This window comes from Plectropomus leopardus, chromosome 20 (genome assembly GCF_026936395.1).
Source record: "Plectropomus leopardus strain MGB_pleo_1.0 chromosome 20, ASM2693639v1, whole genome shotgun sequence".
NCBI classification, from domain to species: domain Eukaryota; kingdom Metazoa; phylum Chordata; class Actinopteri; order Perciformes; family Serranidae; genus Plectropomus; species Plectropomus leopardus.
In genome coordinates, this window is record NC_142195.1 from 30,944,606 (window position 1) to 30,971,084 (window position 26,479).

At 46.6% G+C, this 26,479-nt stretch overlaps 1 protein-coding gene across 3 annotated transcripts; it reads left to right on the plus strand.

The window, feature by feature from the left end:
- The first annotated feature begins 1,229 nt into the window (after positions 1-1,229).
- Positions 1,230-25,902, plus strand: apc (APC regulator of WNT signaling pathway). 3 transcript variants are annotated; one of them, XM_042509986.2, is made up of 17 exons: positions 1,230-1,459; positions 6,173-6,328; positions 11,844-11,931; positions 12,373-12,592; positions 13,623-13,731; positions 13,805-13,918; positions 14,422-14,484; positions 15,357-15,407; positions 15,492-15,578; positions 15,842-16,019; positions 16,109-16,309; positions 16,556-16,651; positions 17,731-17,870; positions 18,054-18,131; positions 18,337-18,453; positions 18,829-19,043; positions 19,146-25,902. In XM_042509986.2, exons 2-17 carry the CDS (start codon positions 6,194-6,196, stop codon positions 24,103-24,105), a joined length of 6,852 nt encoding a protein of 2,283 aa, XP_042365920.2. In that variant the 5' UTR covers positions 1,230-1,459; positions 6,173-6,193; the 3' UTR covers positions 24,106-25,902. The 3 variants fall into 3 exon arrangements, with proteins under 3 accessions (XP_042365920.2, XP_042365921.2, XP_042365922.2); XM_042509987.2 differs by lacking the exon at positions 1,230-1,459 and adding an exon at positions 4,218-4,356; XM_042509988.2 differs by lacking the exons at positions 1,230-1,459; positions 6,173-6,328 and adding an exon at positions 8,031-8,578.
- The last annotated feature ends 577 nt before the right edge of the window (positions 25,903-26,479 follow it).

Below are 26,479 nucleotides of genomic sequence, written 5' to 3' on the forward strand. Positions count from 1 at the left end.
CATTGTTGGCTGAACTGCACGTCCATGAAGGTGAGTGCTGAGAGTGAAACTGAAACTGAGTCCTTCATCAGAACAAATCACACAACACAAACGAATCTGTGCTGAAAATGTCATGTTTTAATTCAACGTATACTTCAGCTTTATTTATTCATGCATTTTTAAAATCTTGTGTCAATTACTTTTCCATTAACCCCTGGCGTCGCGCGCTGATTTCCTCGTTCATTTGTTGCTTTCTGTTACTGTTTCTACCTTTTGTGTTATTAAAGTTTAACAGAATTTAATTTTTAAAAAAAAAACAGCTACAGGAACCGCCACCATCTTCAAAACCGCTGTTTCCTGCAGAGACCTTCACAGTAAAAGCTTGTGGAACACAGTTCAGTTGAAGGACCCTTCACAATAAAGATCTACAACAGTGCCATCAATAATAAAAAATATTAATATAAATATAATCAATAAATCAATAATGCTGTATGATGAATAAAAGTATAATCAATAGAACTAAATTAGGAATATATATAAATCAATAAATAAATAATAGTAGTAAAAGTTATGCATATAAATGTAATCAATGCATAAACCTAAATCATTAATATAAAACTGAATCATTAATACTAAATTATGAATATAAATATCAGTCATTTATCAATAAACCTAAATGATGAATCTAAAAATCACTAACTAATCAAAAAATAGTAAGTCATTAATATTAAAATGCAAATTAATCAATTATCATTGTATTAATTATTAATTAACTAATTATTATTCACAATAACAACAACTACATAAAGTACATATGTAAATAAATATTTTAAAGTACTTCTTACAGTATTAGTATTTCAGAGTACTTCTTACAATATCACTACCTCATTGATTACTTCAGGGAGAACCTTTCACAGTATTAGTATTGCAGAGAGTACTTCTTACAGTATTAGTACTGCATAGAGTACTTCAAAGAGTACCTTTTACTGTAATAGTTCTTAGTGAGTACTTCTTACAGTATTTGTGCTTCAGTGATCGTACTTCAGTGAGTTATAGTATATAGTATTTCAGTTAATACTTCTCTAAGTATTAGTACTTCAGTAATTGTACTTGTATTTCAGTAATAGCATTCCTGTAGTAGTACAGACCGCAGCAGCAGTTTCTGCGGGACACAAAGGCCCTGGTAGTTACTACAGTAATAATACTTCAGTAGTAGTACTTGTACCTCAGTGGTAGTACTTGTACCTCAGTGGTAGTACTTGTACCTCAGCAGACACAAGATGGCGGGCCGCAGCAGCAGCAGTTTCTCCAGGACACAAAGGCCCTGGTGGTGAAAACTTGTGCAGACTTTGTTGAACTGTTTCCCCGCTGTGACCGGAGCCGTGAGCGGCCTCTGCCGGCTCTGACGGCCCGGTTCCCGGCTGCGTGTTCCCCCGGGGATGGTCCCGGGAATCTCCGCCGTCTGAAGCGGACTCTGGAGGTAAGGGCGGCCGCTAGCTTAGCTCTGTGCTAACCGTTTGTTTTGGTCGAGTGTCGGTGTTTGGACGGGTCTGCGGACCGACCGGGGCCGGTAACCGGCTCTACCGGGGACGGAGAGGAGCGCCCGGTGCGACATAAAACGGCGCACGGCGGATATTTGTGGATGTTTGCGGGGAAATAACGTTAAAGTACCGGGTCAGTGATAGCCGGACTGCCATGTTCAGCTAACTGCTACCTGCTAACGGACGTGCTGTTGTTGTCACCGAAATACCACCGAAATACTACTAAAATACTACAATGCTGTTACTGTGTGATGCTACTGTAGCACTGCTGCAGTAGTGTTACCGTATAACATTACTACAGTATTACAACAGCAGCCAACTGCTGCTACTGTGATAGCAACACGACTGCAGTACTACAGTAACACTGCAATAACATTACTGTGCAATACCACTACACTACTGCAGTAATATTACTGTACAATATCACTGCAGTGATATTACTGTACAATACCACTACACTACTGCAGTGATATTACTGTACAATATCACTGCAATAACATTACTGTACAATACCACTACACTACTGCAGTGATATTACTGTACAATATCACTGTAGTACTATCACAGAACTACTGCAGTAATATTACTGTACAATACCACTGTAATAGTACTACAGCACTACTGAAGTTATACTACACAATACCACTTTAACAGTTAAGCACTACTGCAGTAAGACTACTGTATAATACTACTGTAACACTTAAGCACTACTGCAGTTATATTTTAGAGCAGTGCTACTGCAGTACTACTAAAGCTAACAGCCGCTGTTATTGTCATAGAGGACTCTGAAACACTGATACTACTGCAGTATTTACGACTCTACAATACTCCTGTCATACTGCTACTGTACTGCTTGGATATCGCAGTAGTACTGTCATACTTATATTGTAGTAGTACTGCAGTACTGCAGTGTAGCCTTGAGAACTGCTTTATTCTTCTTCAACACATGGTGTAAAACTGTCTGTAATCGACTGAATTTTGGGTTGAGCTGATTTTACTGTTTTCTTTGTCTTATTTTGAAGGGTATAGATGCTATGAGTTTTACTTTGAAGGATATAGAAGTTAGAAGTTTTATTTTGAAGGTATCAAGGCTATGAGTTTTATGTTGAAGGGTATAGAAGTTGACGCTGGATTAAGGACATTTTGTGAGGACAGAGGACAAAGAGGAGACGATTTAATGGCAGCATTCGTCATTTTGTTGGTGAGCGTTTGAAATGGATCCGTGTTCAGTGTGAGTCGGAGTGAGCGGGTGAGGACGCTCTGCTGTCCTCACGGAGCGCCATCAGCTTATTATCAGCAGTCTGTCACGCGCTGGGTGATGTCACAGGAAGTGCATAGAAAGGTCGTTGGACCGGTGGCTCTTTTATCATGATTTCACATAAAATCAGGTGATCCCCGTCAATTCTTTTGTCTAATCACTAATCAAGCTACTCTATTCAATCTAATCATTGTCACTTCATAGTTGAGCTGCTCACAGTGTATTGATCCGCCCGGCCTCTCTGTGTATCAGTAATCATTTTACACAAACGTCATGAACAGGATTATTGACGCATCGAGACGTTTCAGCGTGATCAGCAGCTCACGTCGAGTCCGTCCTAATCTAACGTGTCTCAGTGAGGACACTGTATGTAACGTTTTAGCCAAGTTAAACATGATCCCGAGTCTGCACAAGGTGTTTTAATTTGAAAATTGTCTGGCTGCAATGCTGCTTGACTTCCTGCCTGGTACAATCCGCTCTATGTGGTTTGACGCGGTTGCTGTCCATGTCCACAAAAATAGACCTCCCACGTATTCCGCTGCTCAGGTGCGCTGCTCAGGTGCGCTCGGTGTGACAATGAGCATTGATCAGAGCGTCCGGCTCCGGAGGCCGTGCCTCGGCCACTACCTGCCGCTGATGGACTCGGTGGAACTGAGGCCGTGTGAGTTCGGTTTGAACCGGAGCCTTCAGGTGTTGAGGAAGAAAACTGATCTCAGATCAGATGTGTTCACAACGATTTTGCCGTTGAGCTTTAAAAATATTTATGTTCCCTGTCCCGCTGGGACGGGGTCTACAACCTCCTTCAAAAAAGAAAAAGAAACAATGCTTGGCCTGCCGTGGGGTCAGGTCAGGCACGGCGCTGGGGTTAGGGTTAGACCCGCTGGGCCCGTTATACATGAGGGAGGACCGAGTCCCGAGTCCCCCTGCCGGACTTGCTGCAGTTGTATTTGGTGTTTTAGTTGCTTAGATAGACATGCGCGGTTATTACTGATGGCGCGTCGTCGCATCTCGCCGGTTAGGGAGCTGAAGTCGCTAAAAAAACCCGTGTCTACTGCAGAGTCCTCTGAGCCGGATGTGAGTGATGATTGTTCCCTTTAAACAGACAGATGTTCGCGGTTCTGAGGGACAGATTTACAACAACGGGAACAGATTATTGAGACTGTCAGCTGTTTAACAACGTCAAAAACTGTCAAGTGTCACAAAGCTGAGGGAGGAGCCATCAAACACACACACACGTATATATGTGTGTGTGTACACACATATATATGTGTGTCTGTGTGTGTGTACACGTGTGTGTGTGTGTGTGTGTGTGTGTGTGTTATGCTATGATCTTTATTGGTATTTTGGATCAAAAACAATAATTATTGTAATAATAAATCATGATGTTTAGTACTGATCAGACTGCAGTGTGTGTGTGTGTGTGTGTGTCTGCAGTAGCTGCTGCAAAGCATGCTGGGAGGAGGAGGCTAGGGGGAGTCAGCCCCTCCCCCTCCCTGAGCTGTGATTGGCTGCTGGCCGGCCCAGCTGACTGTCCTCTGTCAGACAGAGAGGGAGGGTGATGGAGGCGACGGCGATGGGGTGAGCTGCCATTTTCTCTTTCTTTATCCACAATCTATTCATCCTTTGTCCTCTGTCCTCCTCTGGGTCCGTCTCATGTCAAAGGCTTATAGAGACAGACGGGGAGGACAGAGGAGGGGGGGCAGGGGGAGGACGGGGGGAGGACGGGGGGAGGATGGAGGATGAGCGGGAGGTTGATCTTCTCCTTTCATTGTCTGTTTTTTGGTCTGTTTTTCTTCTTTAGAGGATTTTATTCATTTCGGGTGTTTCCTGAGAGTGAGGGATGATGGAGGGAGAGATGAGGGATGATGGAGGGAGAGAGGGATGATGGGGGAGGCAGGAGGACGGGTGGAGGAGAGAGGGAGGGAGGAGGGGTGGAGAGAAAATGGCCGAGCAGTGATGGAGGCAGACAGAAAGCAGCAGAGGATGATCTGTTCCAGCCGATCACTACGATCGATTATTAAGGGATGGATTCATCATTGATGGTTACGTGTTCAGATGGGCTGTGTTTGGTCCTTATCAATCACCTAGGGATTGATTAATTATTGATCAGATATATTTAGAAATCTGCTGTACAGCCTGTCTCTGACCCGTTTATCAGCCACACTGTTCGGTTTAGAGCTCAGTCTCTGCCTCGCCAAGCGCTGCGAGGCGGGCGCTGTGAGGCGAGCGCTGTGAGGTTTGTTTTAAATAAGGAAAAAAAAGAGACGCATGCTGCCAATTTTAGAATTAATTTCAGTGAAATTTCGGGGTCGGGTGTATTTTGCCCAAATAGTTGTGATGCAGCATCGATGGAATGTGAGAGGCTCTCCTGTTCTCTCTGACGGTTAGCACGAGCTAACACAGCGTGACCTCATCTCTCAGCAGCTACCACCTGACACAGAGTCACTGAAACTTGCACCAAAACAACTCAAGTCCATCGATAAACCCCCAGAATTATTGGTTATTATCAGTTATTATCAGTTAGCCATGTGATGCTGACAGGTAGCCCTGTCACTGTGTGTCCCAGGAGTCTCATGATAAACAAAGAGAATCAAAACACCACGCAAAACTCTGCAATGAAATTCCAGTTCACCGTAGTTAATAGATTCAGAGCGAGTCTGAGACAGCTGCAGACCCAGAGTGAGTCTGAGACAGCTGCAGACCCAGAGTGAGTCTGAGACAGCTGCAGACCCGGACCCAGGGTCTGAGACAGCTGCAGACCCAGACCCAGGGTCTGAGACAGCTGCAGACCCAGACCCAGGGTGAGTCTGAGGTTGTGTAGACGGTGTGTAGATGGTGGACAGTGTGTAGTTGTGTACTGATGGGGTTTATGAGGACAGCATGTCAATAATCAATATATGATGTCATCACAGAGTGTTTGTGTTCAGTGTTAGTGACGGCTGCAGACAGTGTGTGTGTGTGCGCGTGTGTGCGTGTGTGTGTGTGTGTGTGTGTGTGTGTGTGTGTGTGTGTGTGTGTGTGTGTTGTGATCAGCTGGTGAATCATGTGACAGTCAAACAGTGACATCAGTGTTAGAAACAGAGTGTAAACATCACATGATACGCACACACACTCTCAGACACACACATATACACACACACACACACTCACACATACACACACGTACACACATACACACACGCACACTCTCAGACACATACACACTCTCAGACACACACATACACTCATACACACACACACACACACACTCATACACACACACACACACAGTATATACAGCTGTACCTCAGTACTGTCTCCACTACTGCAGTACTCAACTACTCCATCACTGGAGTACTGCAGGAGTACTGCAGGAGTACTGCGTTGTGATTGGTTGGTGTTTTGTGTGTTGCAGGTCAGACGGGGGTTGTCCAACATGGCGGCGGCGTCGTACGACCAGCTGTTGAGGCAAGTGGAGGTTTTAAAGATGGAGAACTCCAACCTGAGACAGGAGCTGCAGGACAACTCCAACCACCTGACCAAACTGGAGACCGAGGCCTCCAACATGAAGGTTAGTATGCGCAGTATTACCAAAATACTACACACAGTACCACCTGACCAAACTGGAGACCGAGGCCTCCAACGTGAAGGTTAGTCCGCGCAGTATTACCAAAATACTACACACAGTACCACCTGACCAAACTGGAGACCGAGGCCTCCAACGTGAAGGTTAGTACGCGCGGTATTACCAAAATACTACACACAGTACCACTAAAATACTGCTGAAATACCACTGGAATAATACATACAGTTCTATTGAAATAGTACACACAATACTACTGAAATACTGCTGAAATACTACACACAATACTGCTGAAATACTTCTGAAATACTCCACACAGTACCACTGAAATACTGCTGAATTGCTACACACAGTACTACTGTAATACTGTTGAAATACTAGACACAGTACTACTGTAATACTGCTGAAATTCTACACACAGTACTACTGTAATACTGCTGAAATTCTACACACATTACTACTGTAATACTGCTGAAATACTCTTGAGACACTACCCACACTACATCTAAAATACTGTTAAAATACTAGACACAGTACTACTGTAATACTGCTGAAATACTAGACACAGTACTACTGTAATACTGCTGAAATTCTACACACAGTACTACTGTAATACTGCTGAAATTCTACACACATTACTACTGTAATACTGCTGAAATACTCTTGAGACACTACCCACACTACATCTAAAATACTGTTAAAATACTAGACACAGTACTACTGTAATACTGCTGAAATTCTACACACAGTACTACTGTAATACTGTTGAAATACTAGACACAGTACTACTGTAATACTGCTGAAATTCTACACACAGTACTACTGTAATACTGCTGAAATTCTACACACAGTACTACTGTAATACTGCTGAAATACTAGACACGGTACTACAGTAATACTGCTGAAATTCTACACACAGTACTACTGTAATACTGCTGAAATTCTACACACAGTACTACTGTAATACTGCTGAAATACTGTTGAGACACTACCCACACTACGTCTAAAATACTGTTGAAATACTAGACACAGTACTACTGTAATACTGCTGAAATTCTACACACAGTACTACTGTAATACTGCTGAAATTCTACACACAGTACTACTGTAATACTGCTGAAATTTTACACAGTGCACAGTGCTTTCAAAGGAAACCTTTAGGTTTTATTTCTTTCAAATTTTCTGGCGTATTTTTCTATTTTGTTAAAAAAATATTGGCGTTTTTTTCTTTTTTTTTCTCTCTTTTAGAATTTGGCAATTTTAAAAGAAAACATTTAATTTTTGAAACACACAGAAAACGCCGTCAAAACGACACACTGTCCTTCCTGTCCATGGTCCGTCTTGTTCATGGTCTGTCCTGTAGACTGTCCCTCTGACTCGGTGCTGTCTCCGTGTCCTCTGCCGGCTTTAAGAAGAGACAGTCTGTCCTCCACACGGTGATCGAAGCTTTTCTACAAAGCAGAGAGGAGAAATAACGGCGAGATATTCCCGCCTTGAACAGGAAGTGAGAGAGGGACGACGCGTTCTTTCTGTGGTGTTTTCCACCAATCAGGTGCTGATCTGAGCTTCAGCTCCGTGTTGTTATTCAGAGTGAGCGCTCCATTAGTTAGAGGATCTTTGTTTTTAGAGGAAACCTGTCGTAGTGCGCACTCTGTGTGTTAGAGGATCTTTGTCTTCGCTCTGGGAGTCTTCTTCTCTTGTTTAGGAGCGTCGTCTTGTCTTTTTGTTGTTTGTCTCTTGTTCTGTCTGTCCTCACTCTGTCTTCATGTCTCTCTTTTAATTCATTTTCTGATTTTCTGCATGTGTTATCTTTTTCCTGCCACATGTATTGTTTATAACTTTCTCTCAGTTGTTCATTGGTTTGATTTTTTCTTTTTTATTATGTATTGTTTTAGAACTTTCAGTTATTTATCAGTTTTGATCTATTCTTTTTCATTATTTATTTCATAACTTTCTGTTATTTGTGGGTTTGATTTTTTATTTTCATTGTTTTGTAATATTCTGTGTTATTCCCGTTCCTGTGTCCTGAAGTTTTTGTCGTCCATTCTTCCTGCTTCTGTCTCGGTCTTGTAGTTTTATTGTCATGTCCTTCCCCTTCTAACACACACACTTCCTGTTTCCTGTTTCCTGTTTACTGTGGATGGACACAGAGACAGCCAGACAGACAAAGACAGAGAGACAGAGTGAGTGTTGTTAGTTTGCTTCATGTCGCTGTTCGAACGCTGTGGATTCATTGTGGTGAGTCACACCGAGACAGAGACAGACAGAGACACAGACACAGAGAGACCGACAGAGATACAGACACAGAGAGGGAGACAGTAAGAGAGACAAACAGAGACAGACAGAGACAGACAGACAGACAGACAGACAGACAGAGAGAGACAGAGACAGACAGAGAGACAGACAATTTACCAGATTTAACTTTATATTACTGAATATTTGTGTTCATGTAGAGGCTTTATATTACTGATTATTCATGTGTTCGTGTAGAGGCTTTATATTACTGAATATTTGTGTTCATGTAGAGGCTTTATATTACTGATTATTCATGTGTTCATGTAGAGGCTTTATATTACTGATTATTCATGTGTTCGTGTAGAGGCTTTATATTACTGATTATTCATGTGTTCATGTAGAGGCTTTATATTACTGAATATTTGTGTTCATGTAGAGGCTTTATATTACTGATTATTCATGTGTTCATGTAGAGGCTTTATATTACTGAATATTTGTGTTCATGTAGAGGCTTTATATTACTGATTATTTGTGTTCATGTAGAGGCTTTATATTACTGATTATTTGTGTTCATGTAGAGGCTTTATATTACTGATTATTCATGTGTTCATGTAGAGGCTTTATATTACTGAATATTTGTGTTCATGTAGAGGCTTTATATTACTGATTATTTGTGTTCATGTAGAGGCTTTATATTACTGATTATTTGTGTTCATGTAGAGGGTTTATATTACTGATTATTCATGTGTTCTTTATATTAGGGCTGCACCTAACGATTATTTTTTGATTGATAAATCTATCGATTATTTTTTGATTAATCGATTAATCTATCGATTATTTTTTTTTATTGATCTAACTTTTTTTTTATTACTTGATTAATATAACAAAGAATTTACTGAAATTAACATTTTAAAACTTGTCATACACTGCAGGGCATTATTCCCCAACAAAAACTAGCCCAGACTTAACTGCTAATCTGTGTTTGACAGTCTGATATAAAGTCTCTCCAAAATAAAACTAATGCGAGCTTGTTCCACTCTAGTCAAAGGAATGTAGTGTAATCTACATTTAACAATCCAACAGGAGTAACAAAAGTTCCTCTTTGTTTCAGTAACAAACCTCAAATCTAACAGTCCAACAAAACATCTGACAGTGAAATTACTGCAGTTTGAATAACACTCAAACTTTTCTCTAACAGAAATAATTATAACTCGTCCTTTCTTTCTGCATCACAACAGTCCAGCCTTAAGGCGCACCGCTGCCTGCTGATGTGACTGCTGTGTTTTCATATTTATAAGCACGTTCCTCTCATTTATGACGTTATACAAGCTCCTGCACAGCTGACAACCACATCCTGTCAATGTTTCAAAATAAAATGCATTGTATCAGCAGCTGATGGCGTTCTGTCCACAGAGACACAGTCAGGGGGCTTTTGTTTTAAAAGGGAAGCAAGGAAGTCGAGGTAAAACAAAAGTCTTAGTATTTCCTCATCTCTGTGACAGAGAGACTAAACTGCAGTATAAAGCGGTACAGAGTCAACTAACACGAGCGTTACGTAAAAAAACGGCGAGCCACCGTTTCTGTGACTGTTCTGCAGCTGACGTGCGGCTCAGACGCGCCTGACAGGCGCTGCTCAGGGGCGCAGCGTGCGCGCTCTAACCTGATACACAAGCGCTGAAACAAAAACAACACGCACAGCGCTGCGTGAAACGGTACGACGTAATCGATTATGTTGACATGTCGCCCCAGTCCTACTTTATATTTCTGATTATTCATGTGTTCATTGAGAGGTTTTATATTTATTTGTTTGTTTGTTTATTGTTTATTGACAGAGTTGATAAACATGTAAATACAAACATGATCTAAGTAAAATTAGACATGTGAAAAAACATACAAGTTTGCAGATGTAAATTTCATCCTTCAACTTGTCTGTAGTCTAAAACAAGAGCATTCAAAATTACTCAAAGATCTAAAATATAATAATAATAATAATAATAATAATAATAATACGTTACAAAACAGTACATGCATACACATACATATACATACATACACACACACACACACACACACAACAATGAATAGTAATAATAATAAAACAAAATAATGATAATTTTTAAACAGCAGTCACACGAGGTTCTAGGAAGCACATATTTTAGTAGCTGTTGTTGTTTCAGAGATACAGACATTTTTATTGAGCTTTCAGGTTGGGTCCATATCTGTGGACCTCTGCAAGTCATACTGAAACTTCTACACTTGAGCTTGAAGAGGTTTATATTCATAAAACAGAGGGTCTGAGGGAGCATTTATTGCTGGACCATGTTATGGCTCTTTCTTTTGCAGGATCTGTAGATTCTTGTAATAACTAAGATAAGTGCTGCAATATAACATTATTATAATTTAAGTGAGGCTCAAATAGTGACTGATACAAAGTTAAAAGAGCTTCAAGTGGGAGATGTCGCAGTTTGAAAAATAGGCCAACATATTTGGATAATTTCATTGTTAATTCATCAATATGGGTTTTAAAGTTCAGATATTCATCAATATAAACCCCAAGAAATCTTATGGATTTTACCCTCTCGATAGCTTTATGATTATCTTGATGTGTCTACAGTATTATTTCAGTTCCTATTTGAGCGGAATACTATAAAATGTGTTTTGCTTGTATTAAGGGATGATTTATTGCATTTAAACCAAGTGTTTAGCTTAATCAATTCCTCATGTATATTATTTTGGAGATGATCTAAGTTTTTGTTAGATAAAAATAGGTTTGTATCATTAGCAAATATTACTTTGTGTAAGATACTAGAACAATTTACAGAATCACTTATATATAAGATAAAGAGGAGTGGTCCAAGAATTGATCCCTGAGGGACCCCATATTTGATGGTTTCATTTTGAGATCTGATACAGTTTACATATACTTATTGCTCCCTTCCATACAAATAACTTCTGAACCATCGAAGTGCTGTACTCCTGACACCATAAGGATGGTGTTTTCCGAGGAGGGTTTCGAAATCAATAGTATGAAAGGCTTTCGATAAATCAAGAAAAATCCCAGTACCACACTCACCTTTACCTGCAGCATCATTTATTTGTTCAGTTAGGTCAAGAATTGCCATACAAGTAGTTCTATTTTCCCTAAAGCCATTTTGTGATGATATCACTGTGATCATTCATGTGTTAATTTAGTTTTATATTACTGATTATTCATGTGTTCATTGAAAGACTCTGTACTGCTTTTATTTTCTCAACTCATGTAAAACAGGAAGTGCTGAAGCAGCTGCAGGGCACCATAGAAGAAGAGTCTGGAGAGGCGTCTGGTTCTCAGCTGGAGCTCATCGAGAAACTGAAAGGTGAATGAAACAAACACAAGATTATTATTATTATTATTGTTGTTGTTGTTATATTATTTTAGATTACTGTTGTTATTATTATTATCATCATTATTATTATTTTTATTACCAGTACTATTATTAATGTAATTACAACTGTTATTATTATTATTAATGAGTCTGGATCGTGACAGGCTCTGCTCTGAGATTTTACTGCACACCAACACATTAACAACACAAAACTACAACATGAACAAAAAACATGTAACATGAAACTGCTTCACTCAGCAGGAGGAACATGTTTGTGTCTGCAGTGATCCGTGAAGGGAAATGCTGCTAACGCGACTGTTGACACGTTTAGACTTTTTCTTCATTATTTTGTATTATTTATGTTTAAAAACTAAAATTGCTGTGTAGAAAGATAATTGACTGACTCATTCTGTGCGTGGTCTCCTCCTCCAGAGATGAGCCTGGACTCTGCAGGTTTTAAGCCCAGGTCCAGGCCTCCCCAGCCCCCCTCGTCCTCTTCCAGCTCGGCCTCTTCTGGTTCAGGAGCTCCTGGAGGAGCAGCAGGAGGATCCGGAGCTCCAGGCCCGACCGCCACCGGCATCCCCAGGAGAGGGCTGCCGACTGCGGGCAGAGACAGCCACGACCGCTGCCTGGAGGAGCTGGAGAAAGAGAGGTACTACTGACAATACCATCAGTACTACAGAGAATACTATCAGTACTACTGAGAGCACCATCAGTACTACAGAGAATACCATCAGTACTACAGAGAATACTATCAGTACTACTTAGAGTACCATTAGTAATACTGAGAGTACCATCAGTAATACTGAGAATACCATCAGTACTACTGAGAATACTATCAGTACTACAGAGAATACTATCAGTACTACAGGGAATACCATCAGTACTACTGACAGCACCATCAGTACTACTGACAGCACCATCAGTACTACCGACAGCACCATCAGTACTACTCATCAGTACTACTGCCTGTAGTGTTCCTCAGTGCAGGAGATGACGGCGTGAATTTATCAGCACACCTTAAATTTCTACTTTGACCGTCCGTTTTTATTGTTTCTGTTGGGTGACCTTCACTTTCAGAGGTGAGCGGATCTTCAAGTGTTTAAAAAACATATTTGATTTCAGGCGGATTATGTGAACTGCATTTATTTTAACCCTCACATGGAGGAAAAAAGCGTCGCAGTGATGTCGTTCTGTGCGCTTGGGCAGCTTTAAACCCCTGCTCTTACCTGACAAGGAGTCAGAGCTCCAACCTCCTGATTATAAATCCTCTCAGTGTAACGTGCAGCCCCGTCCCGTGGACGATTAATGGCGTGCAGCCCCGTCCCATGGACGATTAATGGCGTGCAGCCCCGTCCCGTGGACGATTAATGGCGTGCAGCCCCGTCCCATGGACGATTAATGGCGTGCAGCCCCGTCCCGTGGACGATTAATGGCGTGCAGCCCCGTCCTTCGCTCTGTTTCAGTGGTGAACAGGAAACACCCAGAGCTGCCGACCTGTATTCCTGTCTGCAGCAGAAACGTTAAATAGATTGAGGGTCTCTGTGTTCGAAGGGTTAATTTTGGTTCTAAAGGTCGTACAGTGGACTCTTTTGGACTGCTGGATGTTTGTCTTTCTTGTTTTTTATTGTCCCTCCTGTGTGTTTTGTTCTGCTTTGTGATTGGCTGCTGCTCCCGGACAGGTCTCTCCTATTGGCCGAGCTGGAGAAGGAGGAGAAGGAGAAGGACTGGTACTACGCTCAGCTGCAGAACCTCACAAAGAGGATCGACAGTCTGCCGCTCACGGAGAACGTAACTATCTGATCAGGTGTAAGCTTTCGTCAGAGTCGGGCCGGCGCCGTCACTCACCGGCTTTGTGTTTCAGTTCACTCTGCAGACCGACATGAGCCGCCGCCAGCTGGAGTTCGAAGCTCGCCAGATCCGCTCGGCGATGGAGGAGCAGCTGGGCTCCTGTCAGGAGATGGAGAGGAGGGCTCAGGTATGCCTGCGCTCACCTCGCCCATCAAATCAGTGCACAACAGAAACCGCCACCTGCGCTCACCTCCGCACATGGCGCTCAGCGGTGTGCACGTGAGCGCGGGCTGCGGTGAAACTCCCCGTCGGGTCTCAGCCGGTCTGAGACGGCGAGGACTGATGGCGGGGCGGTAAATCTGTTATCAGGCGTCACTCTGACCGGCTGACACAAAGACCACTTCCTGTCCTGCTCTCTGTCTCAGCCGGCGAGAGATAAATGAGGGCCACCCTTTCCCACAATGCACCGCAGCGGCCCGGCCGTAACCAGCAGATAAACTGGTTTCATTAACTCAGCTGGTCTGTCGTCTTCAGCTCTGACTCATTATGTCCTCCCCTCTGTGTCCTCCCCTCTGTGTCCTCCCCTCTGTGTCCTCCTCTCTGTGTCCTCCTCTCTGTGTCCTCCCCTCTGTGTCCTCCTCTGTGTCCTCCCCTCTGTGTCCTCCTCTGTGTCCTCCTCTGTGTCCTCAGGCTCGAGTGTCTCGCATTCAGCAGATCGAGAAAGACATCCTGAGACTGGGAGCTCGTTTACAGGTAACCTCACACTCACACACTCACACACTCACTTACACACACACACATTCACACACTCACTCACACACACACACACACACACACACACACAGTGAGACACACACACACACACACATGCACACTCACTCACACACACTCTCACACACACACAGAGTGAGACACACACACTCACTCACACACACACAGTGAGACACACACACAGTGAGACACACACGGTGAGACACACACACACACACACACACACACAGTGAGACACACACACACACACACACACACACACACACACACACACAGTGAGACACACACACCCACACACACACACGTGTTTTTGTGACTTTTATTTAAAAATGTTGGTGTGTTTTGTGGTGGACGTTTTGACTCTCAGCCTGTAAAGACAGAACTTCTCTGGTCCGAGCTCGTCTGAGGTGGACTGACCAGTCCGCTTTCATCAGGGACGTCTCGTCCACCAGGGCCGTCCACACTGTGTCCAACTCAGGGTTCGCTGCGTCTGTGACGGTGTGGGTGTGTTAAAGCCCGTGGCATCATGGGTAACTTCACACCCGTGAAGGCAACATACGCTGCCATTGAGACGACAGACGTGATGTTTTTAGCTCCTCCCTCCGCGTCTGTCGTCGTTTATTAACAGCTGCTGATGTTCACACGTTTGTTTTGTTTTCTCAGTAATTCTGTAAAAACTGGAGTTTTATAGACTTTTTACATTGTCTACATTTAAATTACCCTAAATCTTTTGTTTTGGTTTTTAAATTCTTCAGCAGTTAATTCCTCAAAGGGTTAACCTTTTTTAGGATTTTAGATGAATATGTCAGACAGATATTTGTTCATTTATTTATCGGTCACCTGTTCTCTCTCAGGTGGAGGAAGGTCAGGGGGCGAGCGATGGCAGCGGATTACCTGGAGCTCAGGTGAGCGACCTGTCCTTTGTTTTTCTTTGTGCTCTTCACTTAACATCTCTTTTCTTTTTAAATCTGTTGTTTTTCCTCCTCTAGAGCTCCAGCAGCCGTTTGGACCACGAGCCGGCCAATGAGGCGAGCTACTCTGTGCCTCGACGAATCACCAGCCACCTGGGAACCAAGGTTGGCTCTTCTGCTCAGTAACCCCGACTAATGTTTTCTCACCTCAGCAACCAATCAGCAACCAGAATACTGAATTCCCTGAACGACATCGCCTCTGTGCACGCTGTAAAAAGTTGTCTGTGGGTGCACACTGTAAAAATTAGTGGCTGTACACTGTAAGAAGTTGTCTGTGGGTGCATATTTTAAATAGTTTGTAATTATATGCTGTGAAAATTTGACTGTGGGTGCTTGCTGTAAAATGTTGTGTGTGCTGCCCCCTGCAGGTAGAGATGGTGTACAGTCTTCTGTCCATGTTGGGGACTCATGATAAAGACGACATGTCACGGACGCTGCTCGCCATGTCGAGCTCGCAGGACTCTTGCATCGCTATGCGACAGTCTGGCTGTCTGCCGCTGCTCATCCAGCTGCTGCACGGCAACGACAAGGATTCCCTGTTGCTAGGTAACCCTTAGGGGATGTTTCTGTCCTTTGATCCATTGATTTTTGTTGCCATGGTAACTCTGTCATCTCACCTGCCTCCTGTTGCCCAGGTAACTCTCGGGGCAGCAAAGAAGCTCGTGCCCGAGCGTCAGCGGCGCTGCACAACATCGTCCACAGTCAGCCGGACGATAAGAGAGGCCGGCGTGAGATCCGAGTGCTCCACCTGTTGGAACAGGTGCGTCATTACTGCGAGGCGTGTTGGAGCTGGCAGGAGAACCACGAGAGGGGCGTCGACCAGGAGGACAACCCCAGTGAGTGATGTCACACACACACTAGCCAATCAGGAGGGTCCTCCGATCACATGATCGAACTGTATTTACATCACCGACAGCCGTCGACGGTTATGTTTCTGTTTGTAATCCGGGATGTTTTTTCCCGCTCATTTCAGTTTCTGTTTATTGATCTAATCTATAATGATTATTATTATTTGACTCTTTGTCCTCAGTTTGTTTATTGATCGAATCTATAATGATTATTATTTTTTTGACTGTCTTCAGTGCCGTCTCCAGTGGAGCATCAGATCTGTCCGGCCGTCTGCGTCCTCATGAAACTTTCCTTCGATGAAGAACATCGACACGCGATGAACGAACTCGGTGAGAATCAGAAATACCTCACGGATCCTCGGAGGGAAATCGCGCTTTGTTACAGTCGCTCTGATGCCGGCAGAGAGAATTATAGTTTATTTATTCTTATACACTGGTGTTGTTGCTTATGTCTATAAGCAACAACACATTTATTTCACTACATTTTTTAAAATAAAATGTGCACTTTTACTCACTTTTACTCCACTACATCCCCCTAAAGATTTTAGTCACTTCTTGGATAAGGAAGGAAGGAAGGAGAGAGGAAAGGATGAAGGAATGAACCAGTGGGAAGGAGAGAAAGACTTTATTTTCTACGGAGTAAATGTTATAATTCTAACCACTTGCTTTTTTATTAACCCTTAGAAACCTGAATCATTTTTTTGTGAAGCCATCAGATTCTTTCCACAGTCATTTAAAGGCATTAATCTCCCACAAACTGCAAAAAGTCAGTAAAAACGTTTTCAAATAACAAGGAAAAAATATCAAGAAATGTAGATTTAGAATTAAAAACTTAAAATTAGGCTACAGAATAAATACTTTACTTTCAATATTGTAGTATATTTGAAATGACGAAACGGTAAACATCAGATACTCTGACGTTGACTCAGTAGTATTTTTGGGAGTTTTTCCTCATTGGATGTGAGGGTCCGAGCACAGAGGGGCGGTGCCTGCTGTAAAGCATGATGATGGGCTAGAAATAAAGTTAAATTGATTAAACTAATATTTTCACAGCAGACTGTAACTTCCACCAGAGTCTGTTTCTGCTCAGAGATCTCAGCGTCTCCTCAGCCGGGACTGTCGGCTGATTATGGAGCTGTCGGCTGATTTCAGGAGCTGTCGGCTGATTTAAGGAGCTGTCGGCTGATTTCAGGAGCTGTCGGCTGATTTAAGGAGCTGTCGGCTGATTTCAGGAGCTGTCGGCTGATTTAAGGAGCTGTCGGCTGATTTCAGGAGCTGTCTGCTGATTTTTTCGAGCTGTCAGGAAGATGCTGTGATGTTTTCAGTCAGTGTTGGTTGTATTCAGAGTTTCTGGTGTTGTCCTTTAAATGTGTTTCCTGTCTGGTTCACTGGGTTATTTGTCCCTGCAGGCGGTCTGCAGGCGGTGGCGGAGCTGCTGCAGGTGGACTGCGAGATGTTTGGTCTGAGCAGCGACCACTACAGCGTCACTCTGCGGAGATACGCCGGGATGGCGCTCACCAACCTCACTTTTGGAGACGTTGCCAATAAGGTTGGAAAAAAACACAAACAACATGTCACACACACACACACACACACACACACACACACATACACACACACACACACACACACACACACACACACACACACACACACACACATACACACACACACACACACACGTCTCAGGAGCCAGTCAGATCTAAGCTGTACGTGGTTGTTTTCCCATCAGGCCACGCTGTGCTCGATGAAGGGCTGTATGAGAGCGATGGTCGCACAGCTCAAATCTGACAGTGAAGACCTGCAGCAGGTAAACTCACCTGTCACCATGGCAACCCCCTGAGTTCTGTAGTAACTGTTTCTCCTGGTTTTATTTTAATTTTTCTGTTGTCACTGAGATGTTTTTATTTCTTGCTCAGATGTTTTTCTTACATTTATTATTGTGTTCAGAGTGGTGGACATGAACTCTGTCTCAGTTTTGGAAAATTTATTTTTCCTTTTGTTTATTTCTTTAGGTGATAGCGAGCGTGTTGAGGAACTTGTCATGGCGTGCGGATGTCAACAGTAAGAAGACGCTGCGTGAAGTCGGCAGTGTGCGTGCGCTGACGGGCTGTGCTCTCGAGGTCCAGAAGGTAAATAAAAACAAAGTTTGGCCCAAAGCCTGAGCCAGCTCTAACTATGAGAGCCAGCCCTAACTCAAAGCTGTTTCAAGGTGGAAAGTCTTCAGTCGACTCTTAAGCGTGGAGACGGTTTCTGTCTTCTGGACTGAAAATGGTCCATGGTTCCACAGAAGGGGGCGCAATAGCTGAAGGTTCTGGCTCCTGGTTTTCTTCAGGGTCCCTTTAAGGAATGAGTCATGTGGCGGGGGGGCGGGGTTATGTGTTTACATTGTGTGATGAGCATGGCGGTGAGTCATTCTGTGGTGGTCGGCAGAAGCTCTGAAGCGTCAGATATTGATAGGCGATCTGTGTTTAAATCGGTTTGTTTTTCTTCTTCTGCTTCTCCAGGAGTCGACCCTGAAGTCCGTACTAAGCGCGCTCTGGAACCTGTCAGCTCACTGTACCGAGAATAAGGCGGATATTTGCGCCGTAGACGGGGCTCTGGCCTTTCTGGTGGGAACACTAACACACCGCAGCCACACCAACACACTCGCCATCATTGAGAGTGGTGGCGGCATCCTGCGCAACGTGTCCAGCCTCATTGCCACCAATGAGGCGCACAGGTAAACAACAGTAAACAGGTAAACAACAGTAAACAGGTAGACAACCTGGGCCGGCTGCGTAGAGAAGCACTGATGTTTCTCTCCCTGTGTGTCGTCTTGCAGGCAGGTCCTGCGTGAACATGGCTGCCTGCCGACGCTGCTGCAGCACCTGAAGTCCCATAGTTTGACCATTGTGTCCAACGCCTGCGGGACACTCTGGAACCTGTCAGCCAGAGACGCTAAAGACCAGGAGGCATTATGGGAGCTGGGCGCTGTGGGCATGCTGCGCAACCTCATTCATTCACGGCACAAGATGATCGCCATGGGCAGCGCTGCCGCCCTGCGTAACCTAATGGCTAACCGGCCGGCGCGCTACAAGGACGCCAGCGTGGTGTCCCCGGGCGCTGGCGCCCCGTCATTGCACGCCCGCAAACAAAAGGCGTTGTTCGAGGAGCTGGACGCCCAACAGCTGTCAGAGACCTTCGACAACATTGACAACCTGAGCCCCAAGGCGGCGCACAGGAAGGGGCGGGGATGTAATGGTGCTGGAGGCGGAGGAGGGAGCACAACACGTTCGTACGCCAACACGCCAGTGCTCTCGAGCCCAAAGAACGGAGATGGATCAAAGAGGACAAGCGAGGAAGCGGCATACGCTCGCCCGGTGTTCCCGCCCAGTGTGCGAGCGTCTAGCGACAGTCTCAACAGTGTGACCAGCGCTGACGGCTACGGCAACCGTGGCAAGACCAAACCGTCATCAGAGCCCTTCTACTCTTCAGACGAAAGCGGCGCCAACAAGTGCTGTGTCTACAGGAAGTACCCAGCTGACCTGGCACACAAGATCCGCAGCGCCAACCACATGGCGGACGATGATGGCGCGGAGCTGGACACGCCCATCAACTACAGCCTGAAGTACTCCGACGAGCAGCTGAACTCTGGGAGACAGAGTCCGAGTCACCGCGGCAGCATCGAGAGCGACGAGGATGACGAGCTGGACACCAGGCTGGGGAGGAGGAATGACGGCGGCGACTCAGCGCCGACCAGCAGCCGCATGGCGTCTGTTCCGCAGCAACGCTACGGCGTGACCACGGGGGCATCAAACTACGGTGGCGAGTCGACAGGTGAGCAGCCAATTGACTACAGCCTAAAATACGGCGCGGATGCCACCCGCAAACCGCTGTTCAAGCCAGAAGAGACCGCCACACCCTCTGTCCCTCCTCCTCCGTCCTCCTCTACAAACAAGCTCCGGCCCCCCGCATCCTCAGCCAATCGAACGGTGCCAAAAAGCAACCAGGAGTCAACGCAGACGTACTGCGTGGAGGACACGCCCATTTGCTTCTCCAGAGGCAGCTCGCTCTCCTCGCTGTCATCAGAGGAGGAAGAGGAAGATGGTGATGTCATCGGGAGGAAGAGGAGGGGCGGGAGCAGCGGCGGCGGCGGTGGCGGCGGCAGTAATGACTATCCAACACTTCCTGTTAGCGAGAAAGATGCACATGAGCAGCAGCAGCGACAGCAGAAGGAGGCGGAGAGCCAGACCGCCACAGCTGTGGCCGCCCCATCCTCAAGGGGAAGACGAGGTCACCATCACCATCATGGCCACGCCCACCACCATCACCACCACCATGTCACATCATCGGGCGCCAGGACTCCGAAGAGTCCTCCGGAGCAGCCGTACGCTCAGGAGACCCCGCTGATGTTCAGCCGCTGCACGTCCGTCAGCTCCCTCGACAGCTTCTCCACCTCCTCAATCGCTAGCTCCGTGCGCTCCAGCGAACCGTGCAGTGGCGTGCCGAGCGGCGTGGTCAGCCCCAGCGACCTGCCTGACAGCCCAGGACAGACCATGCCACCGAGCCGCGCCAAAACACCGCCGCTGCCACCGCCAGCACAGAACGCAAAGGAGGAGAAGACAAAGAAGAAGGATGAGGAGGAGAGCAGCGCCGATGTCCTGCTGCACTTTGCCACTGAGAGCACGCCGCACGGCTTCTCCCGAGCCTCAAGTCTGAGCGCGCTCAGTCTGGACGAGCCGTACATCACTGCAGAGTTGAAGGAGGAGGAGGAGGGAGCAAAGGAGGACAGGAAGGAGGATCCGGCAGCAGTGAAACCCATTCTCGACGAATCGGACGATGATGACGACATTGAGATCCTGGAGGCGTGCATCAACATGGCGATGCCCAAGTCATCACGGAAACCAAAGAAACAGCAACAAGCAGCACCACGGAAACCCAGCCAGCTTCCTGTTTACAAGCTCCTCCCACCTCAAAGCCGCACTCATTCACAGCAGAGGAAGGACGTACCGCTGCCGCCACCAGAGGAGGTGCCCAGAGTTTACTGTGTTGAGGGAACACCACTTAACTTTTCCACCGCCACCTCGCTCAGTGACCTCACCATTGACTCCCCCCCTAATGAGGAGGCAGCAGCAGCTGCACCAGTAGCCCTGCCCACTACCAGCCAGAGGAGAGGGGCCGGACTTCCTGAGGGTGAGAACGGTGACGACATCCTTGCTGAATGCATCAGCGCCGCCATGCCTAAAGCCAAACCCAGAAAACCAATCAGAGCAGCTGCCAACAGCGAGCACCTCCAAGCCCCACCTCTTCCTCCTCCAGTCCCGCCCCCTCTCAGCCTGCAGCAGCAGAAGAAGAAGCCGACATCACCCGTGAAGCCGATGCCTCAGCGGGTGGCGTACGGCGTCGCCACGGCAACAGTTGCCAAAGCAAAACCAGGGTTTGCCTTTGATTCGCCGCATCACTACACGCCTATCGAGGGCACGCCATGCTGCTTCTCACGCAACGACTCGCTCAGCTCGCTCGACTTCGACGAAGACGACGGTGGCGAGAAGGACGAAGAGAAGAAAACTAAAGAAGATGGCAGAAAGAGGAAGCAGCAGACGGCGGCGGTTTTCCCTCGAACCAAACCTGTGACCAACGCCACAGCGTCAGACGAGAAGCAGAAGTTCGCCATTGAGGACACGCCTGTATGCTTCTCCAGGAACTCCTCACTCAGCTCGCTGAGCGACATCGACCAGGAGAACAACAACAAGGAGTTCGCTCCACCGCCGCCACCGCCGCCGCCCCCTTCCGAGCAGCAAGATGGAGGCAAGGCAGGAATGAAGTCTCCTCCTCCCCCACAGGAAGAGCTGAAGCCACGTCCCCCTGCGACCAGCGGCTATGCCCCCAAAGCATTTCACGTGGAGGACACGCCCGTCTGCTTCTCCAGGAACTCGTCGCTGAGCTCACTGAGCATCGACTCAGAGGACGACCTGCTGCAGGAGTGCATCAGCTCTGCCATGCCCAAGAAGAAGAAGAAGGCTGCCACCGCCACGCAACTTCCTGTCCCGAAGTCTGAAGATGACATTTTGGCTGAGGAGGAGCCTTCAGAGGTCCCAAGAAGCCCCGCCTCCCCTGACTCAGAGTCGTTTGATTGGAAAGCCATTCAGGAAGGCGCCAATTCCATCGTCAGCAGTCTAAATGCCGCGGCTGCAGCCGCCTCATCACTGTCCCGCCAACCATCATCAGACTCGGACTCTGTGCTGTCCCTGAAGTCCGTGGGCTCGCCGTTCCGCCTGCCAGCAGCCAATAACAACGCAGAAGAGGAGGTGGAGGAGAAGGAGGAGGAGGCAGCGGTTAAGCGAGGGGCAAGGATCCTGAAGGGTGGCGAGCGCAGCACACTGGAGGCCAGGAAGGAGGAGGAGGAGGCGGCGAAGGCCTTGAGAGGTGGGAAGAAGGTCTACAGGAGTCTGATTACGGGCAAGCCAAGGGCAGAGCCAGCTGCCAGGGGGCGGAGCAAACCCAGAGCAGCTGCTGTGGCAAAAGCGCCAGGGAGCGGCGACAGTGCCGACAGAGGAGGCGGGTCCTCTCGGGACTCCACGCCGTCTCGCTCTTCCACAGCAGCCAATCAGAAAGGAGGGAGGCTGCTACAGGCGCCGCGTACGGCGTCTCCAGGAAGTGCGTCATCATCATCCTCGTCGGCTTCCAGGCCGGCCAAACAGAGCGGGACAGTGAGGAGCGGCGGCGGCATCCCGAGGAGCGAGTCGGCGTCGAGGGTCAGTGGCTCTGCGGCGCTCAAGAAGCAGAAGGCGGAGCCAGAAAAGCCAGCGCTGGTCCGTCAGTCGACCTTCATCAAAGAGGCGCCAAGCCCAACGTTGAAGAGGAAGCTGGAGGAGTCTGCGGCCGCAGCAGCGGCTGCTGCAACAGGATTAGAGTCACCGTCCAGCCCTGACACGCCGTTACCATCAACAACCAGGAGACACGACATCAACCGCTCGCACTCAGAGAGCCCATCACGCCCGCAGGATGTGACATCATCACGCTTCAGCCGCACCGGCACCTGGAAACGGGAAAACAGTGGCGGCGGAGGAGGAGGGAGCGGTGGTAAGCACTCGACGTCGTTACCACGCGTAGGGACGTGGAAGAGGACAGGAAGCTCATCATCAGTGCTGTCGGCGTCATCAGAGTCCAGCGAGAAGGGAAGGAGCGAGGAGGAGAGCGCCGTGAGGTCGAAGGGGACATGGAGAAAGGCAAAGAGTGGCGCTGACTCATCAGTAGGGCGGAGCTTCACGGACAAATCAGAAGACGTGTGGGTGCGTCTGGAGGACTGTCCCGTCAACAACCCGCGCTCCTCCTCTTCATGTTCAGCTCGCTCTCCCTCCTCCACCAATGCTCCACCCGTCATCGACAGCCCCGCCCCCTCAAAGATCCCCTCCTCCTCCTCGTCCTCCTCCTCCAACCTTAACCTGCGCCGCAGCTGCGAGAGCCTCGACGACAAACCGCAGCCTGAACGCCAGCAGCCGCAGCCGCAGCCGCAGCCGCAGCAGCAGCAGCAGCAGCAGCGCAGTCAGCAGCGCAGCGGTGCTGTGGCAGCAAGAGTCAGCCCCTTCAACTACACGCCGAGCCCCAGGAAGAGCAGTGCTGATGTCACCGCCACCGCCGCACCAACGACTACCACCACCTCGTCCTCGACGACCCCGACACGACCTTCACTCATCCCCACGCCTGTCACCAAGAAACGGGAGCCCAAGGGCGGAGAGGGCGGCGGCGGCGGCGGCAGCAGTGGTGGAGAGCGTGGGTCGTACATTGTGACGTCAGTGTGAAGAGAAACAGGAAGTAGACTTGAAATAGGTAGATACAAGAAAGCCAGGACAGGAAGTGTAAATATGCAGAAACGGGAAGTGTTTGTGATCTGAACTGTAGGCAAAGCCACGCCCCCTCACCTCCCTCTCTCCCCTCATTGGCTCCTCCCACATGTCAGTCAAACTTTTTATGTTTTTTTTACCACTAAAATAACGTGTAGCGCTTAGCCCCACCCCCTCTGCCTGTGTCCCTGCATGGCCCCGCCCCCTTAAAGATGACAGTTACTATGGTGATGTAACGATGATGGTGATGTTTCAGCTCGCGGTAGCGTCTCAGCTGATCTCAAGTTTCTGTGTCTCTCCTTAAAGGGACAGTTCGTGTTTTCGTCCACAGTCAGTTTGAAGGAGCAGAATTAAGACAGACACTGAAACTGAAACATCAGAGACGTCCAAAACACGTCCAAACAAAACCCAAAACATCTTATGTCCTCAACCTGAAAGATCAGAGACGTCCTACTGTGGACAGAAAAACATCAGTATCAGTTTAAATGTGAAACATGCGTTGATCATGTTTTTCCACCTTTTTGTCAGACTGAACCTGATGAGGAAACTCTTTTATTTCCTCTTCAGAGTTTTCAGACTGCAGAGAAATCACTGATTCAACATCTGTGAACTCTGCTGCTGCTCTGCGGCTGCTCTGCTGCTGCCTCCGTCAGTCAGGTAGTTTGTGTCATTGTGTGACTTTGGCGTTTAAAGGGTTCGTTTAGAGCTGATTGGATGGAGCATGAATGAACGGTTCTGTTTCACTTTCACTGCTCCATATGTTCTGCTGCTCCGTCTGTGCCCAAAGTGCAGTATAAATGACTTGTTTGTGGCAGCTTCTATAATTAAATAATTGCGCGTAAAAAACTCTGTGACAGACTAATAAAACCGTCTCAGTTCATCTTGTCGGTGGTTCAGTCAGTCGAGATCTTCAACGATCAGCAGCTTCGGTTTGGTTGGTTGCATCAGTTTAACGGAGCGGAGCATCGCAGTGAATCAGACCATCTGGATTTTAAACAAAGTGACACCTCGTCGACCTGCCTGAGCCCGAACGTTGTCCATCGACATTGGTACTGATGTTTTGTTTCGGCCTGGTCAGCAGGATATCCGTGAGCTTCAGTGTCTGTCCTCCTGCTGCTCCTCCAAACCGACTCCTTCCGTAGTAAACAGGAAATCATCCGAGCTGTCCCCGTCAGTTATTTTGTCTTTGGGGATGTGACACCTCGGAGGATGTCCACACATATTAAAAATGTCCTCCTGCATTGTTCACAGCTGCATCAGATGAGATGATGAATCGGCTGCAGAAGTTTGAGAGCAAACGAGTTGATGCGTAGACGAGCTGAACAGGAGCTATTTGTAAAGATGTTTAACTCTGTCAGACGGTTTAAAACCAGATGTTCACTCAGAGACCAGCGGATGGACTGGAAACACTTACTGGTTCCAGTTGAGTCCCTGATGGGAGGAACAGTTACCGAACTTCCTGGTGAATTTAGAGACTTTTATTTGATAAATGGTCTGTTGGTGGGAACTTCCTGCTCTGTCGCCTTGGAAACAGATAACACTGTAAAATGTAAGTTATTGCTGTAAACCTTCAAACCTTTGAAGCACATAATTTAAAACTAAAGTGATTTTTGCCAAAAAACAGTTTCCACAGTGTTCTTCATGGCTATAACTTGACTCACTGTTTTTCTGTTGATGCTGGAAAGCCACTTTTTGGTCAGATGTTAAAAAAACTAATGATGAAATAAAGTTCAACATTTTAGCTGCAAACCTGAACTGGCTGGTGGAGTGATTGTTGAAAGTTCGAGCAGTGCTCGTCTTCACATCATCACAGAGATTATGAAGGGTTAGCGTTAGTGTGTCTGTACTGAGAAATGAGATTTCTGCTTTAGTTTATGGACCTGTTTTTCTTGTGCTTTTTTAAAGTGCTTTTATTTTACAGCTTTGACTCACCGACAGACGGATCATCAGAAAGCGTCTTCTGTAAGTCCGCTCAGGGAGACGCCAGCACGCAGCTTTTCAACTGTGATTGTTTGTTTCAAATTTTTTATTGTGATTTGTGAATATTTTTGGATCATCATTGGTATTCTCAGACTGGCCTCTGAAAAGCAACCTGCTACAATCAACATTTAACGTGGTAAATAATGCCGCTCAACACTCATCTGTTCAGCTTTTCATGTGTGAAGTAAGTTGGACTCTGCTAAAAAAATGAGAAGTCATGGTAATATCTGCAGATCCAGAAGTGATTTATTATCAACTAACGTCAGTCATCTGTAGTTTAGCTGCTATTGTAATTTCATCTTCACTTAATTTGACTTTCATGATTTTGTATTTTGTGTCCCTTATTTTTATT

Excerpts from the sequence above, each read along its gene's own strand:
- apc (XM_042509986.2), top strand. The coding sequence starts at position 6,194 with ATGGCGGCGGCGTCGTACGACCAGCTGTTGAGGCAAGTGGAGGTTTTA. Across the intron at positions 12,593-13,622 it reads GAGGAGCTGGAGAAAGAGAG|GTCTCTCCTATTGGCCGAGC; the intron begins GTACTACTGACA and ends GCTCCCGGACAG. Across the intron at positions 16,020-16,108 it reads CAAGGATTCCCTGTTGCTAG|GTAACTCTCGGGGCAGCAAA; the intron begins GTAACCCTTAGG and ends CCTGTTGCCCAG.